Source organism: Pagrus pagrus, assembly GCF_965226575.1.
Source record: "Pagrus pagrus genome assembly, chromosome: 24".
Taxonomy (NCBI): Eukaryota; Metazoa; Chordata; class Actinopteri; order Spariformes; family Sparidae; genus Pagrus; species Pagrus pagrus.
In genome coordinates this window covers 1,675,624-1,693,939 of record NC_140206.1, presented here as the reverse complement: position 1 = coordinate 1,693,939, position 18,316 = coordinate 1,675,624, and the positions used below count along the sequence as shown (strand labels likewise).

At 45.3% G+C, this 18,316-nt stretch overlaps 1 protein-coding gene across 3 annotated transcripts in view; it reads left to right on the top strand.

Annotated features, from left to right (window-relative positions):
- LOC311253457 (protein NLRC3-like) overlaps positions 1-16,190 on the top strand; it is a 21,424-nt gene extending 5,234 nt beyond the window's left edge. For 2 of the 3 annotated variants that reach the window (XM_084347457.1, XM_084347456.1), the window contains 8 exons: positions 2,012-2,090; positions 2,234-2,462; positions 2,640-4,386; positions 4,483-4,656; positions 5,870-6,043; positions 7,548-7,721; positions 14,334-14,380; positions 14,507-16,190. In XM_084347457.1, coding sequence (XP_084203583.1) covers positions 2,012-2,090; positions 2,234-2,462; positions 2,640-4,386; positions 4,483-4,656; positions 5,870-6,043; positions 7,548-7,721; positions 14,334-14,380; positions 14,507-15,060 — 3,178 coding nt within the window. In that variant the 3' untranslated portion in view covers positions 15,061-16,190. The remainder of the gene's footprint in view (positions 1-2,011; positions 2,091-2,233; positions 2,463-2,639; positions 4,387-4,482; positions 4,657-5,869; positions 6,044-7,547; positions 7,722-14,333; positions 14,381-14,506) is intronic. The other variant, XM_084347458.1, reaches the window with a different exon arrangement.
- The last annotated feature ends 2,126 nt before the right edge of the window (positions 16,191-18,316 follow it).

Here is an 18,316-nt window from a genome sequence, read left to right as displayed (position 1 = left end):
CATCCCGGCTTACAACAACCCACCCGGTTTTGCAAGATGCCAAGTTTTCTCAGTTTTCTTTTAGTTTGTCCTGAATGAAGAACCGGATCATCTCAAGCTGGAGTGTGTCCATCAGCTCTGTGAGCCACAACTTCAGTGTAAAAACTATTTGTAGTTGTTATTCTCACTTTGATTCAGTTGATCTGAGCTCAGTCTCAGTCTCTGACAGTTTGTGTTAGCAGCCGACTCCTCCTGTCTTTTCTTAAAGTGTCCTCAACTGTTAAATCAGCTGCTGTAGTTGATGTGAAGTTCAGACTTTCCTTTCAAACACCTGCCAAACACAGTGGCAACATCGCATGGTCTCAGGCCAACAGCTGACAGTTCGCCATCAGTAATGCAGATTTTCGCCTTCTTAGTAACATCTCCTGCGTTACTCCATTTGGAGTTAACAAAGACAGCAAGCCTTCCACCCAACATCTCACTGCTCTGTCTGTCTCTGTCCAACCAAACTAGTGTGAAGACGGCTAATTGCATCGAACAGTCTGGTATTTTCCTATTCGGCCATGTCTTTGTCAGGCGGGACACACTGCACTCCTGGTACTGTCCACTGACTTAAAACTGGTTTAAGTACTTAAACCAATCTCCCTAAACTTAAAATAAACACCCTTAAGTGCTACTAAAGCTAATAATAGTAAAATAGTCAAAAAACAAAACAAATGAGGGTAAGAAAGGGGAGAGGGGAGCTGGTGTGTCGGGCTGCCACTCCGTGTTGGTGCTGGAAGTGGAAAGTCATGTCATTGTGACAGTATGAACCAACCAACAATGGACCCGGCAGACACAGACTCTTTGGAAGAGCTGAAGGAGTACTGCAAAACTTTTGAAAGACTGAACTGAGCCGTCACAGGCTTCATGGACTTTAAGCACAGGCTGTTCAGTGTTTCCCACACGTGGGCTCTACTTGGGCAGCCTGCCCAGGAAGATAAAGCAAACATTCAATCTTTCCCAATCAACGATGTAATTTTACAGCGCACACAGACAATCTGCCCTCCAGCCCCGCCCACCTCGTCACGCAGCATGCATCAAGCATCATGCATCAGCTCTGGCATCAGCAGTTTACTTCAGCTTTGGCGGTGTGGTTTTTAGTCTGCTGGTAAAAGCCAAAGAAGAAGAGGAGGAGTATTTAACGCGGTTGGCTTGACCAGAACTTCCTCTGCAAAGAAGACAGCTGCCCTCATCGTGGAGATCAAGCCCCCAGGAGGAGCGCCAGGCCTTGAAGCCATTTTTATTAGTGGCAAAGCCGTGTGACTAGATCGTCACGTGATGCACTGGGGCCCAAAAACTCTTCGCCATTTTTCTGTCTTCTAGTTTCTCCTCACAGGGTGTTGGGGTATCTCAGTATTTCAGAAACACATACCAGAATTATTTCATCAATACATATCGGTAGGTTCCAGTGCAGCCATTGTGTCAATGATCACCCAAAACAACACACGAACAAGTTGATGAATAAATTTAGAGTCACACAAATCAGACAAATTAAACATCAAAATCAAGTTTGGCCCAGGGCCGTTCTTTAATGACCTGCTTTTGATGTGAGCATAAAATCAGAAGTACAAAAAAGAAACCTGTGTTTGTTTTTTGGTATCAGATTCATAAACAAATGAATCGATAATGAATCATTTTTTCATTCTCCAATGTTGGAATCTCAACTGAACACAAGTTTATTGAGACTCTTCACCACTTTGCACTGGACAGTTAGCATCCAACTAGCTTGTGTTAGCTGTGTGTTGCTGTTCACAGTATTATAGGGGTCAAGAGCTGGAGGGACTAAACCAGACAAGCTGCTGAACCAACCCAGTAAACTGACTGACTGTTGAGTCACAGTGGGATCAGCAGCACGACCAACACTTTGATGTCAGGGGAAACCATCTGATTCAATGATGTCATCAACACTTTAACTCAAAGGACCTTCAGCTTGTGTTTGTCTCTGAGTGGACAGACATAATGTGGCTGATTCTTCATGATTCCTCCACAGAGTCGACCAGGAGAGCTCAGAGGCTCCCAGAGGTCCGTCTGCCCAGCAGCATCAAACACACCTGGACTCCATATTTATGGTCTGTACATGAACAACAACTACTTTTACATCCAGTCTGTTCACAATAATCTCCATGCTGCACTTTACAGACCAGTGGTGAATCTGTCCAACATGGTGCTCCATGATGTTAAATGTTCTCATCCACATAATATTCTGTTCCAGCTGCTGGAGGAGAACATTGTCACTTTTGTGAAGAACGAGCTGAAGAAGGTCCAGAAGGTTCTGAGTTCAGATCGCTCAGAATGCTTAGAGAGTCAGAGGGAGGATGAGGAGGTGTTGGATGGTGAGGATGAAGAGCAGAGGAGGAGCAGCAGAGAGGCATTTCTGAAGATCACACTTCACTTCCTGAGGAGAATGAAGCAGGAGGAGCTGGCTGACTGTCTGCAGAGCAGTAAGAGGATTTCTCTAAAGATTAAACATGATGGATCAATGAGACGTTTACTGAAGTCTGATGATGATGATGATGATGATGGGAAATCTGTTTATATATGCAATCTTTAGGGGAAAGAAATTGTCATATTGTCTTTATAAATAACTTAATGATCTTGCTTGTTGTGTGTTTATTCAGGAAGTCATTCAGGAGTTTGTCAGCGTAAACTTAAATCTAACCTTCAGAAGAAGTTCCAGTGTGTGTTTGAGGGGATCGCTAAAGCAGGAAACCCAACCCTTCTGAATCAGATCTACACAGAGCTCTACATCACAGAGGGAGGGACTGCAGAGGTCAATGATGAACATGAGGTCAGACAGATTGAAACAGCATCCAGGAAACCACACAGACCAGAAACAACAGTCAGACAAGAAGACGTCTTTAAAGCCTCACCTGGAAGAGATGAACCAATCAGAACAGTGATGACAAAGGGAGTGGCTGGCATCGGGAAAACAGTCTTAACACAGAAGGTCACTCTGGACTGGGCTGAAGACAAAGCCAACCAGGACATACAGTTCACATTTCCATTCACTTTCAGAGAGCTGAATGTGCTGAAAGAGAAAAAGTTCAGCTTGGTGGAGCTTGTTCATCACTTCTTCACTGAAACCAGAGAAATCTGCAGCTTTGAAGAGTTCCAGGTTGTGTTCATCTTTGACGGTCTGGATGAGTGTCGACTTCCTCTGGACTTCCACAACACTGAGATCCTGACTGATGTTACAGAGTCCACCTCAGTGGATGTGCTGCTGACAAACCTCATCAGGGGGAAACTGCTTCCCTCTGCTCGCCTCTGGATAACCACACGACCTGCAGCAGCCAATCAGATCCCTCCTTGGTGTGTTGACATGGTGACAGAGGTCAGAGGGTTCACTGGCCCACAGAAGGAGGAGTACTTCAAGAAGAGATTCAGAGATGAGGAGCAGGCCAGCAGAATCATCTCCCACATCAAGACATCACGAAGCCTCCACATCATGTGCCACATCCCAGTCTTCTGCTGGATCACTACTACAGTCCTGGAGAATGTGTTGAAGACCAGAGAGGGAGGAGAGCTGCCCAAGACCCTGACTGAGATGTACATCCGCTTCCTGGTGGTTCAGTCCAAAGTGAAGAAGGTCAAGTATGATGGAGGAGCTGAGACAGATCTACACTGGACTCCAGAGAGCAGGAAGATGATTGAGTCTCTGGGAAAACTGGCTTTTGAGCAGCTGCAGAAAGGAAACCTGATCTTCTATGAATCAGACCTGACAGAGTGTGGCATCGATATCAGAGCAGCCTCAGTGTACTCAGGAGTGTTCACACAGATCTTTAAAGAGGAGAGAGGACTGTACCAGGACAAGGTGTTCTGCTTCGTCCATCTGAGTGTTCAGGAGTTTCTGGCTGCTCTTCATGTCCATCTGACGTTCATCAACAACGCAGACCATCAATCTGCAGAGACACGTTTCTACCAGAGTGCTGTGGACAAGGCCTTACAGAGTCCAAATGGACACCTGGACTTGTTCCTCCGCTTCCTCCTGGGTCTTTCACTGCAGACCAATCAGACTCTCCTACAAGGTCTGCAGACACAGACAGGAAGTGGCTCACAGACCAACCAGGAAACAGTCGGTTACATAAAGAAGAAGTTCGAAGAGACTCTGCCTGCAGAAAGAAGCATCAATCTGTTCCACTGTCTGAATGAACTGAACGATCGTTCTCTCGTGGAGGAGATCCAGCGGTACCTGAGATCAGGAAGTCTCTCCACAGATAAACTGTCTCCTGCTCAGTGGTCAGCTCTGGTCTTCATCTTACTGTCATCAGAAGAAGATCTGGACGTGTTTGACCTGAAGAAATACTCTGCTTCAGAGGAGGCTCTTCTGAGGCTGCTGCCAGTGGTCAAAGCCTCCAACAAAGCTCTGTAAGTGTGGAGAAGTTTCTTCAGAATGCAGTAAATGTGCTGTTATTGACCCAAATAGAAATAATGTTCTTGTTCTGCTCATTATTCTTTATCCAGACTGAGTGGCTGTAACCTCTCAGAGAGAAGCTGTGAAGCTCTGTCCTCAGTTCTCAGCTCCCAGTCCTCTAGTCTGAGAGAGCTGGACCTGAGTAACAACAACCTGCAGGATTCAGGAGTGAAGCAGCTGTCAGCTGGACTGGAGAGTCCACACTGCAATCTGGAAAGTTTGAGGTCAGATCATGTAACTGTTTGTTGTGAAATCATTTATGTATTTCTGGTAGATTTCTTTGCTATCAAACTTGTTTTCTTTCAGTGTACCTTTCATTAATTCAGCTCCTGTGCAGCACGAACAATGAGGATGGAGAACCTCATTTATGTTTGATATCATATGACTTTGATAACTGGATGTCTGTTCGTTCTCAATTCAGTCATGATTTATTGTCACGTTGACAACATACTTAGAACTGAAAAGCAATGGAACAAGAGATTATATATACCAGTCATTCCCAGAGAGGATTTTATTTGAGTTGCCAAATATATTTGCAGACTTTCGTTCATAGTCTTTAATTTAAGATCTCTATCTGCAGTACACCTTTGAGCCACATGGGGGAGCTTGTTGGTATCCAGTGGTTGATTTATAAATCAGGAGGTTTCGAACACAGAGACGGTCCTACTCTGGTGGGTCCATCCTGTGGACTGCTACAATGGTGGGGAGAAATGGACTTTAGGCCCAATGTTTTATTCACAACCACAAAAAGCAGCAGGTCAAGAAACGCTATGAAGTGACATGTTCCATCTGTCTGTCTATCAGTCCATCTCTGCTCCATCTCAGTGAGGTGAACAGCGTCACACTGAGACACACATCCTGATTGAGTTCATCATTTCACTGATTCACAGCAGAACGCCTACTTGCTTGTAGGATTACAGTGATCATGTGCCAAAATATTTAGACATATAGACACATTTAGATTTATTTCTTGGAAATGGCTGGTGTATTGAAGTCAATATAGTGGACGTGGATAAATAGTTTGGAATGTTAATTTATACACAGATCTGCTCTTTTCAAGTTGATTAGGCCTATTGTGAATTGGGTCGCAGTGTTATCATTTTTAAAAAGTGGGACCCCCTGGGGTCCTCCTGTAGCTCAGTTGGTGGAGCATGCGTCCCATGTACAGAGGCTTTGTCCTCACTGCAGCAGCCCAGGTTTCAAATTTGACCTCTGGTCCTTTGCTGCGTGTCATCCCCCCTCTCTCATCCCCATTTCCTGTCATGTCTGTGAGCTGTCCTATATAAATAATCCTCCTAATATAAAGCATGAAAAGGCCGATAAATACTTTTTTTTTTTTTTCATGGGTCACCATAATAAAAGTTTTGGAAAACCTGATACTGTATCACCAAAACTCAACCTTTACCATGTTATCTGTCTTCTTTTTTTTCTCTCCAGACTGAGTGGCTGTGACCTCTCAGAGAGAAGCTGTGAAGCTCTGTCCTCAGTTCTCAGCTCCCAGTCCTCTAGTCTGAGAGAGCTGGACCTGAGTAACAACGACCTGCAGGATTCAAGAGTGAAGCAGCTGTCTGTTGGACTGAAGAGTCCACACTGTGTCCTTGAAACTCTCAGGTCAGGATTCATTATTTTATTTCATTATTTCATGTAACTTTACAATTGGAGCAGTTCTTGATCATACTCTTAATATAATTCATTTTATTTAAGAGACTCAACATTTCCCCTACGAACAATCACTTGACACAGTGGCATGAAGAAAACTGCCTTTTAACAGGCAGAAACCTCGAGCAGAGCCGGACTTAGTGGTGGGCCGCCATCTGTCTCAACTGGTTGTGTTGAGAGAGAGAGAGAGACAGAAGCCCCATTCACACTGCCTTTTCAAGGCGGGGATCTTGTGCTGATATTCCACCTCGCTGTAGAATAGAATAGATGTTTATTGTCATTGTTTCAAAAACAACGAAACATAGATAGCAGCTCTTAGTTTGACAAATAAATATAAACAAGTATAACAAAATAGATAAAAATAGTAAAATATATACAACAAGATAAATAGACACAAGATTCAAGTATGTAGGTAATATGTAGACAAGTGAGTATGTGTGTGAGGGGTGGTAGTGGAGGGTTATTGCACTGGTGTGAAGTCTTTAGAGAGTGAGGGGTGAAGGGGGGGTTGTGCATTTCACTGGCTGTGGGAAGAAACTGTTCTTCAGTCTGTTTGTTCTAGATCTGATGGATCTATATCTCTTCCCAGAGGGCAGGGGGGAGAACAGGTAATGTCCGGGGTGAGTGGGGTCCTTAACAATACAGCTGGCCTTCTTTTGGAGTCGGCCAGTGTAAATGTCTCTGAGAGGGGGTAGTGTCGTCCCGATGACACGCTCCGCTGCCCTCACCAACCGCTGCAGGTCCTTCCTGTCCTGTGTTGTGCAGCTGGAGAACCACACCGTGCAGCAGTAGGTCAGGAGGCTTTCTATCGCTGACCGATAGAAGTTGGTCAGCAGGTGGTGAGCGTGCTTTAGCTTCCTGTCGGTGTGAAAGTTACAAAGGTGGAATGGGGGGACAGTTTCATTCCACCTCTGATCCTCCAACAGAGGTAGTTACACAGCCAAAACACAGGCGAGACGACCTGCGTGGACAGGAGTGTGATGTTCTGATAGTGTTCACAGTCTGACAACTTAACAGATCCTTCACTCATCAAAGCAATGATACAAACCCAATGACACCACTAATCTATTTATATATGTATATAAAATGTGGGTCTGTCAGTCTATTCTGCACTTTAGTCCCGATTTACATATCTCAACAACCATTGGATGGATTGTCATGAGGTTTGGTTCAGACATTCATGCTCCCCTCAGGATGAACTGTAATTACTTTGGTGATCCTCCATCATCAGGTCATCATTTTAATCTGTACAATATTTTTGTTCATGACCAAGTATTTTCAAAACTAATGGCATTTCCATCAGCTTCAGTTATACTCTGTGTTCAGTGCTGATTAGTAAATTAGTGAAAACTAAGATGATGAATATAATAAACGTTAAACCCTTAAACACAGATGTGCACTGAATCATCAGGACCCTCAGCTGATCTGTGATGTGTGTTGTTTTGTGTGTCTGCAGGCTGTCAGACTGTCTGATCACAGAAGAAGGCTGTACTTCTCTGGCCTCAGCTCTGGACTCCAACCCCTCCCATCTGAGAGAGCTGGACCTGAGCTACAATCATCCAGGAGACTCAGGAGTGAAGCTGCTGTCTGCTCGACTGGAGGATCCAGGCTGGAGACTGGGCACTCTCAGGTATGAAGAGTCCTGCTGCAGCCACAGACAGTCAGTGTGAGACTCTGTATCTCCACTGTAGATGGTTCAGTGTCGGGAGGTCTGCTTCGTTTACTCCACCTCCAGTTGTTCAGTTCAGTTCAGTTCAGGAGAAAAGGCAGCATGGCACGAAGCCAAGAGTTACAAGTGAAGAGAGGAAGATGAGAAGAAGAGATGAAGATCAGCGACCAGGAGAGTCTTGGCACAAACACTAAAGTTACACCTCTTTTTTCAGACTAGTTTAGCGCCTGTTCAAAATGTGCCTGTTTGATTTGTTGGCCTCTGGTTTTGCTGTTTGATGAACCGTCATCCAAACTACTTCACACTCCACACTGATTGCAGTGGGTTATCAAAACATTAACATTAAATCTAATTTCCACCACGTCACCGCTGTGTTATGATATTAATAATAACAATAGACCCTCTGTGTCAGACGTCTGATCAGAAAATACTGAACCTCAAATTCAAAAGATTTCTGTGACACATAAATGAATTGAATCACTGAATGTCATAGAAACTCTTTCCCTGAACTGGAGAATCAGTGTTTCTGCCAAAGTGCTTGACTTTGAACTTAAAATGGTTCTGACATGGATCTTTATCAACACTGGAGTAACTGCATCCTAGATCATCACTGACAGTGTGTCTGTGCCTCAGTGTGAAACATTTACAGACTGTAGCAACTGTCTGTGGCGTCAGTTTAAAGTGAACAGAAGATATAAAACAGTCCAATAACAACGTTAGATGACACTAGGGCATTGACGAATACTGCATTTTAGTATTCGACGAATACTTCCCAAAAGTCGACTAATAGTCAAATATTCGCCTGTTTTTTTTGTTTGTTTGTTTGTTTGTTTTTTTAATCCATGCGGCACCGCTGCTGCCAGACCTAACCCTCCTCACTGAGTTTGCCTCTCTTAATGACCATGAAAACACATAAATACCGTTTTTACAACCTGGACCTTATTTCTAGCATAAAATACGATCATTTACTCACCCAGATAACTTTGGTGTCATTTGGTGTCGTTCGGACGAAATTAGATCCAGTGGATCGCCGCTATATCCAAATAATGCGAGTGATCGGGGCACCGAAGCGCAGCCTCTATGAGCATTATCTGCCATGAAACTAGTTCATTTCACCAATATTTTGTTATGATACACTCGTGCTATTCCCCTCTGAGTCTGCCTCTTGCCTGTTATCAACATCCGGGTTCTGTAGGTTGATCTACTACCTCTGACCTGGAAGATGTCGTCTCTGAGCTGCGCGCAACCGTGGCAGCCCGGCTTGTTTACCTGTAGCTGCTACTGCTAGTTTGACCCCGGATGTTGATAACAGACAAGCCCGGACTCAGAGGGGAATAGCACGAGCGTATCATGACAAAATATTGCTGAAATGAACTAGTTTTGTGGCAGATAATGTGTTATATAGAGGCTGTGTGTCGGTGCCCCGTCACTCGCATTATATGGACATATCGGCGCTACACTGGATCTAATTTCGTCCGAACGACTTCAAATGACACCAAAGTTATCTGGGTGAGTAAATGATCATATTTTATGCTAGAAATAAGGTCCAGGTTGTAAAAAACGGTAGTTATCCTTTAAGATCAACATTGCATGTAAATTGTGAAACAAATGTAGCAATCTCGCTATTAAACATAAAAATGTCCACAGGTTACATAAAGTTTACAGACGTTGTTTATTGAAATAACACATTTTATCCAAATTGATATTCAGAGTTAACAGAAAATATAGGCTTTAAATGTGTTAAACAAAACTTAGCCTACTCACCACCACTGTGCAACGTCATAACGAAAAGTGCAAAAAAAAAAGCAACATACTGCAATCCAGTGGGCTATCAGCCTGTGCCTGCTTAACAGTTATTCGCTCTCGTCAAAGTCCTCCTCTTTAATAATCCAATTCTTGCGCTCCTGGTTTGCGTTCAAGAAAACAAGGGCATCCACATGAGCTGGGTGCAAACTTGCTCTCTGACGGGTAATCGTGTTCCCAGCCAGGGAGAAAACTCTCTCACTTGGGGTGCTTGTAGCGGGGACAGCCAGGCAGGTTCTGGCCAGCTTTGCCAGGCGGGGGAGCTGCTTCTCCTTGCGGGCCCACCACTCCAGGGGGTTGCTCGTGGTGGAGATGCGGGGCAGATGGAAATATTCTTCAACCTCCTCTGGACGGGTGCTGCCAGCCCTTTTTTTTTACTGGTGTAGTGAGGCCCAAACAGTTCGTCGTAATCACTTTCCAGTCTTGTTTTTTTACTCCTGGGCTCCTCTCCGATTTTGCCCACGTCGCTGTCTGCTGTGGCGTCATCGGCACCTGCAAATAAAATCACAGCCAGAGTGCCGGTCGTGTTTGAGTCCAGGGTTTCAGTGAATTTAAGTTTAGCTATTTTCAATTTTGCAAATATATTAAAGCACAGACGTGACCTCACATACGCACGCACACCACAGTATCTCTCTCTCTCTCAAATTAATAAATAATATTTACCTGTAGCTACAGGTACATCTCACAGTAGCTGAATCAGGTGGCTTTTAACCTCCGCTCTGGTGTTCTCTGGAAGGAATCAGAGATCTTTAAATCTGGGATCCAGGATGCAGGCAGTGATAGGAACCGATCCCGCCAAGTCGTCCTCAGTGTCCAACTTGAACCTGGTGTTCAGCTGTTTTAGTACCGTGTTCTTAAAGTTTCGAGTTGCTGTTACATCCGACTCTTCAACTTTAAGCACCACATTCACCAGTTTGAGGATAACGGGGTAGATAAATGAGAGCCCGACGTGCATTTCCCCACACATGATCGTAGTTGCCTTTGCCAGCGGTCTCAGCACAGGCAGTAGCTGCTGGATTAGTTCCCATTGCGAGGCTCTCATTGACGGGGCTTTTCTGGCGGTGGATTTAGTGACAGTCTCATCTTCGAGTACGGCTTGGACAGGGATGCGCTGCTCGTTAAGTCGCTCCAGCATTGTAAAGGTAGAATTCCAGCGTCGTTCTGGAGCCTTTTCTCTTTCATATTAAGCTGGGCCTGTCGCTGCGTCAGAGCACTCGTTGCCACAGCCGAGTGGCGAAAGTGGCTGACCACACGCCTCGCCGCATCTGTGGTTTTTGCCACTTCAGCTAAATCCAGCCCCGCCTTTATCGCCAACTGTAATGTGTGTCCAGTGCAGCCGAGGTCGTGGTTGAAATCTTCACACAGACTCATCGCCAGTGTCATGCTGCTAGCATTGTCATGTATAACGCAGAACACCGTCAGGCCCCACTGACTGATTGTGTCCGTCAGTCCCTGAGCAATGTTAACAGCGGTGTGCCGCTCTGGCATTGCGCAGGTGCGGAGGACTTTTGCCTTCAGCTCCCAGGTGTCGGTGAGATAATGCGCTGTCACCGTGATGTATGCCTCCATGGTTGGAGATGTCCATAGGTCCGTAGTGAGTGAAACACTCTGATCTTTCATTTCAGTTGCTAATTTCGCCTGCAATTCATCATACTGGTGTGTGATGTTGCTCCACAGTGTCCTATGGGACGGGATAACGTAACCCGGCTCGAAAAAATGGATAATGTCCTTAAAGCCATTTCCAGACACCGCAGCAAGCGGTCGCATATCCTTCACGATGAAATTCACCAACAGACCAGTTATTTTCCTTTTTCTTTGGTCGGATATCTGGCGTGTGGAGAAGTCTCTCATTGTTGTCTGTTGTTGGTGCTTCTCTCCGCTAACGTTGCCGCTGCTGCCGCTAGCCCCGGCCGGGTGTAGCTTCAAATGGTTATGCATTGTAGACGTACTGCCATGGTACTTTAGAGTAGCCTTACATATATTGCAGCTAACGGTTTATCTGTTTTGGTAAAGTATTTCCAGACCTTGGACACTTGCAGGCGAGTATTGAGAGCCGCCTCAGCCATTTTACTTTCAGTCTCCTTTCTCTTTTTTTTCGTCTCCTGTCTGCTGCTTGGCGCCATTTTCCTTGGCGTGTTGACATCACTCACACGCACGCACACGCACACGCACACGCACGCACACACACACACTGCACTAGTCTCACATGCCCCCAGCTGCATATCTGCGGTACCGCTTTATTACAGCACCGGGCTTTTGAAAAAAAGAAAAACAAGGAAAAGACGAATACTCGACTATCAGGCACAGCGTCGAATAGTGGTTTTGATAGTCGAATATTCGAATATTCGATTATTCGGTGAAACCCCTAGATGACACAAGGTGGAACATTCCCGTCACATCACCATAACAGCAGCAGTGCATAGATGAATTTAAGATGGGTCAGTGGTGCCGTCTTGGCTCCTGTCATGAGGAAACTGCTGCTCCAGCTGAGTTTGGGCTGTTTTGGGTAGTTCTCATTATAACAGCCTGCAGGGGCAGGAAAGCCTCGGTGTTTTGCACGTCACCAAAATCAAATGACAAAAGAAAAGAAAACATTCAGTGATCAATCATCTGCTCCATTGATTAACATGATATGTGACCTGTGCAGAGCTGCAGCTCTCTACAGTAGCTGGTGGACCTCTGGTTTAATGCTGTTGTAATGTACTTCAGCCCGGCTCGTAGCTGCTGACTCAGCTTCACTTTCAGCTGTTCTGGAGTCGTGTTCAGGTTCTGCTGGTGGAAATCCAGTGTTTCCTGATTTTGCTGCTTCAAAATAAAAGCTTTCAAATAACTAACGGGGGGTGGGGGGGACAAATAAAAAACAAAGATCTGAAAAAGAACATGATGGATCACCATGCTTCTACAGTTTGATCCTTTTTTAATGTCAGTGTGACGGTCCTGGTCCTGTCGTTTTTATGTATTCAGTCCATTTCTCCCACTTCCGGCAGCATTGATCCTCTTGAGTCCTTATTTTATAAGTCAGTTGTTCCATAATATGTATTTCGTCCATAACTTCCATCCAGTCTTCCTGTGACGGGGTCTGTCTTGTACCATTTTCTTGTAATTGCCTTTTTACAGGCTACTCACATAATTTTCAATATGTATCTATCATCTTTCAACACAACGTTTCCCGTAATGACGCCAAGATATAATAATGTACAAGACTTGGATACACCATAACCCAAAACTCTGCCCATAACTAAATGAACATCTTCCCAAAATTTTGCGATCTTAGGCCAGAACACGTGTGAATGGTTCACATTTACATCTCCACAGCTTCTCCAACACGGCTGATTTTTCTAAATTCTTCCATTTGGCTACATAATCTTTGTCACACCAACAGATTACATGTCTAACTTGTGCAGCATGAAAATATCCCTGAAGGTTTGGCAGTGCCAAACCCCCCTTATCCTTTCCAATCTGTAATGTTTCAGATTTGATTCTCGGTCTGTGACCATTCCATATAAACCTGGAAATGGTTTTGTCCCACAGTCTGAATGGTTTTTCGGGTATCTCAATGGGTAGTGACTGAAACAGGTAAAGAAGTCGGGGTAGAACGCTCATTTTTATGGTCTCTATTCGTGAACCGATGTCTGATGGAAGGATAGCCCACCTGTCCAAGTTGCTCTTAATTTCCTTCTCCAGTTTGACGTAATTAGCTTCAAATAAATCATCAGTGTTTTGTGTTAAAGTGACCCCAAGATATTTCATTGTTGTTGCTCTCCAGTTCAGATTATGTTTTTGTTGTATGATTTTGGATGGGGAGTAGTTGAATGTTAGGATCTGTGTTTTGGTCAATTTAAGCTTGTATCCAGAACAAAAGCCAAACATCTCTGGTTGGTTGATTAGTATGGGGATGCATGTGTCTGGGTCCTCTAAAAAACAGACCACATCATCAGCAAAAAGTCCAATGGTGTGTTCCTCTCCCCCGACCTCTACTCCTTTAAGATCTCAGGGGCTCTATGAAGACTGCAAACAAGGTTGGAGAGAGACAGCAGCCCTGTCTAGTAGATGGTCCTGAAGCTGTGCTCTCAGTCAGACTGCCGTTTATTCTTGTCCTTGCGGTCGGGTTTTGGTAAAGTGTTTTAATACGTCTGACAGCTTTGTCATTAAGTCCGAGTTTTTCAAGTACCTGATATAGAAAAGTCCAACTTACGCTATCAGAAGCCTTTTCTGCATCGAGGCTTATTAAGGCTGCACATTTCTTCTTTTGTAGAATATGGTTAATAACATGTAGAGTTCTCCTCATGTTGTCTTGGGCTTGTTGTCCCTTAATAAAGCAGCAGAAACACAGCGAGAACAAAAAGCAGACTGTGCAGGTGAGATTCAGAAAAGCCCGGGAAGCTTCAAACAGGAATCTGACCTCAAAAGTTCTGACGTCCAAATCCAAAAGTCCTGTAATATACAAACATGAGCACGAGCTGACATTGGATCAGACAGCAAGCGTAAGGTCGCCCACAGGAAACAGCAGCAACATCCAATAACATAAAGATGAAGTCATGAATCCAAAAAGAGGTTTGTGTGTGTCCTCACATGTTGTCGTCCTCTTTCACACACACCAACATCCTGTGGCTCTCAGTGTGTGAGGAGAGTGGCAGAGGTGAAGAGGTTCAGGAGAACAGGGAGAAGCAGGCCTGATGGACATATTGTGTTTCTGTGTATGAGTCATGTCATGTCCATGTCTGCATGCTGAAAGAGGGTGTGCTGCTCTGACCCCCCTCCTCCTTTCAGGGTGGAGCCTGCTGGAGTCCGATGGTTGACACCAGGTCTGAGGAAGTGTGAGTGTGTTTTTACTTTGATTCAGCTTCACACTGTGACATCACTCAGTCACATCTGTGATGTCATCACCACACTGATGATACATTAATAACTGCAGCTGTGTTGTGTCTTTTTCTCTCCATCAGATTCCTGTGAGCTCACAGTCGACACAAACACAGTCAGCAGAGAGATCAAACTGTCTGACAACAACAGGAAGATGACACATGTGGAGGAGGATCAGTCATATCCTGATCATCCAGAGAGGTTTGAGACCTACTGGCCTCAGCTGCTGTGTAGAACTGGTCTGACTGGTCGCTGTTACTGGGAGGTCGAGTGGAGAGGAGGAGTTTCTATATCAGTGAGTTACAGAAGAATCAGAAGGAGAGGAGGCAGTGAAGACTGTGTGTTTGGATGGAATGATCAGTCCTGGAGTCTGTGGTGCTTTAATGGTGGTTCTTACTCTGTCTGGCACAATAACAGAAGAACAGACATCTCCTCCTCCTCCTCCTCCTCCTCCTCCTCCTCTGGTAGAGTAGCAGTGTATGTGGACTGTCCTGCTGGCACTCTGTCCTTCTACAGAGTCTCCTCTGACTCACTGATCCACCTCCACACCTTCAGCACCACATTCACTGAACCTCTTTATCCTGGATTTGGGCTCTGGTCCGGTTCTGGTTCCTCAGTGTGTCTGTGTGGTGTTTAGTCTGCAGAGTCTCCTCCTGTCACAGAAACATTGTCAGTGCTGAACAGTTGAGTCTGTACAGGATCACAGTCACATCAATCTTTCAGCTTCTTGTAATAAATTCATCAGTGAACTTTGTACAAAATGATTCAAACTGATTGTAAAGATTGATGGTTTCCTCGTCATCAATGATTCTGATCTGCACATTAAAACTGAGACATCACTTCACTTTGTTCTGCACTTGTTGTATTTGACAGCCGTCAGCATGAAGCTGGTGACTCACAGAAGGACTTTAACAGGCAGCCGCTGTAAAGACTTTAAAACAGGCGTAACGTGCGTCTCCTTCTGGTCTGAGTCAGCAGTCGTGCAGCAGGATGTTGAATTAGCTGCTTTCATCATGTTTCTGTGTGAGTGCTACGTGTTAGCTAGCTACAGACTGCAGCTAATGTTAGCTAGCTACACACTGAATGTTGGCTAGCTACATATTGTAAGCTAGGTGTAGAGCAGAGACACTGTTAGCTAGGTGTGGAGCAGAGGCACTGTTAGCTAGGTGTAGAGCAGAGGCACTGTTAGCTAGGTGTAGAGCAGAGACGCTGTTAGCTAGGTGTAGAGTGGCAACATTGTTAGCTAGGTGTGGAGTAGAGAAACTGTTAGCTAGGTGTAGAGCAGAGGCACTGTTAGCTAGGTGTAGAGTGACAACATTGTTAGCTAGGTGTAGAGTAGAGAAACTGTTAGCTAGGTGTAGAGCAGAGGCACTGTTAGCTAGGTGTAGAGCAGAGGCACTGTTAGCTAGGTGTAGAGCAGAGGCACTGTTAGCTAGGTGTAGAGTGACAACATTGTTAGCTAGGTGTAGAGTAGAGAAACTGTTAGCTAGGTGTAGACCAGAGGCACGGTTAGCTAGGTGTAGAGCAGAAGCACTGCTAGCTAGGTGTGGAGTAGAGAAACTGTTAGCTAGGTGTAGAGTGGCAACACTGTTAGCTAGGTGTAGAGCAGAGGCACTGTTAGCTAGGTGTAGAGTGGCAACATTGTTAGCTAGGTGTAGAGTAGAGAAACTGTTAGCTAGGTGTAGAGCAGAGGCACTGTTAGCTAGGTGTAGAGTGGCAACATTGTTAGCTAGGTGTGGAGTAGAGAAACTGTTAGCTAGGTGTAGAGCAGAGGCACTGTTAGCTAGGTGTAGCGCAGAGGCACTGTTAGCTAGGTGTAGAGTGGCAACACTGTTAGCTAGGTGTAAATCAGAGGCACTGTTAGGTAGGTGAAGAGTGGCAACATTGTTAGCTAGGTGTAGAGTGGCAACATTGTTAGCTAGGTGTGGAGTAGAGAAACTGTTAGCTAGGTGTAGAGCAGAGGCACTGTTAGCTAGGTGTAGAGTGTTAGCTAGGTGTGGAGTAGAGAAACTGTTAGCTAGGTGTAGCGCAGAGGCACTGTTAGCTAGGTGTAGAGCAGAGGCACTGTTAGCTAGGTGTAGAGCAGAGGCACTGTTAGCTAGGTGTGGAGTAGAGAAACGGTTAGCTAGGTGTAGAGCAGAGGCACTGTTAGCTAGGTGTGGAGTAGAGAAACTGTTAGCTAGGTGTAGCGCAGAGGCACTGTTAGCTAGGTGTAGTGTGGCAACATTGTTAGCTAGGTGTCGAGTAGAGAAACGGTTAGCTAGGTGTAGAGCAGAGGCACTGTTAGCTAGGTGTGGAGTAGAGAAACTGTTAGCTAGGTGTAGCGCAGAGGCACTGTTAGCTAGGTTTAGAGTGGCAACATTGTTAGCTAGGTGTAGAGTAGAGAAACTGTTAGCTAGGTGAAGAGTGGCAACATTGTTAGCTAGGTGAAGAGTGGCAACATTGTTAGCTAGGTGTAGGGTAGAGAAACTGTTAGCTAGGTGTAGAGCAGAAGCACTGTTAGCTAGGTGTAGAGTAGAAACACTGTTAGCTAGGTGTAGCGCAGAGGCACTGTTAGCTAGGTGTAGAGTAGAAACACTGTTAGCTAGGTGTAGCGCAGAGGCACTGTTAGCTAGGTGTAGAGTGACAACATTGTTAGCTAGGTGTAGAGTAGAGAAACTGTTAGCTAGGTGTAGACCAGAGGCACGGTTAGCTAGGTGTAGAGCAGAAGCACTGCTAGCTAGGTGTGGAGTAGAGAAACTGTTAGCTAGGTGTAGAGCAGAGGCACTGTTAGCTAGGTGTAGAGTGGCAACACTGTTAGCTAGGTGTAGAGCAGAGGCACTGTTAGCTAGGTGTAGAGTGGCAACATTGTTAGCTAGGTGTGGAGTAGAGAAACGGTTAGCTAGGTGTAGAGCAGAGGCACTGTTAGCTAGGTGTGGAGTAGAGAAACTGTTAGCTAGGTGTAGCGCAGAGGCACTGTTAGCTAGGTGTAGTGTGGCAACATTGCTAGCTAGGTCTAGAGTAGAGAAACTGTTAGCTAGGTGTAGAGCAGAGGCACTGTTAGCTAGGTGTAGAGTGGCAACATTGTTAGCTAGGTGTGGAGTAGAGAAACTGCTAGCTAGGTGTAGAGCAGAGGCACTGTTAGCTAGGTGTAGCGCAGAGGCACTGTTAGCTAGGTGAAGAGTGGCAACATTGTTAGCTAGGTGTAGAGTGGCAACATTGTTAGCTAGGTGTGGAGTAGAGAAACTGTTAGCTAGGTGTAGAGCAGAGGCACTGTTAGCTAGGTGTGGAGTAGAGAAACTGTTAGCTAGGTGTAGAGCAGAGGCACTGTTAGCTAGGTGTAGAGCAGAGGCACTGTTAGCTAGGTGTAGAGCAGAGGCACTGTTAGCTAGGTGTGGAGCAGAGGCACTGTTAGCTAGGTGTAGAGCAGAGGCACTGTTAGCTAGGTGTGGAGTAGAGAAACGGTTAGCTAGGTGTAGAGCAGAGGCACTGTTAGCTAGGTGTGGAGTAGAGAAACTGTTAGCTAGGTGTAGCGCAGAGGCACTGTTAGCTAGGTGTAGTGTGGCAACATTGTTAGCTAGGTGTGGAGTAGAGAAACGGTTAGCTAGGTGTAGAGCAGAGGCACTGTTAGCTAGGTGTGGAGTAGAGAAACTGTTAGCTAGGTGTAGCGCAGAGGCACTGTTAGCTAGGTGTAGTGTGGCAACATTGTTAGCTAGGTGTCGAGTAGAGAAACGGTTAGCTAGGTGTAGAGCAGAGGCACTGTTAGCTAGGTGTGGAGTAGAGAAACTGTTAGCTAGGTGTAGCGCAGAGGCACTGTTAGCTAGGTTTAGAGTGGCAACATTGTTAGCTAGGTGTAGAGTAGAGAAACTGTTAGCTAGGTGAAGAGTGGCAACATTGTTAGCTAGGTGAAGAGT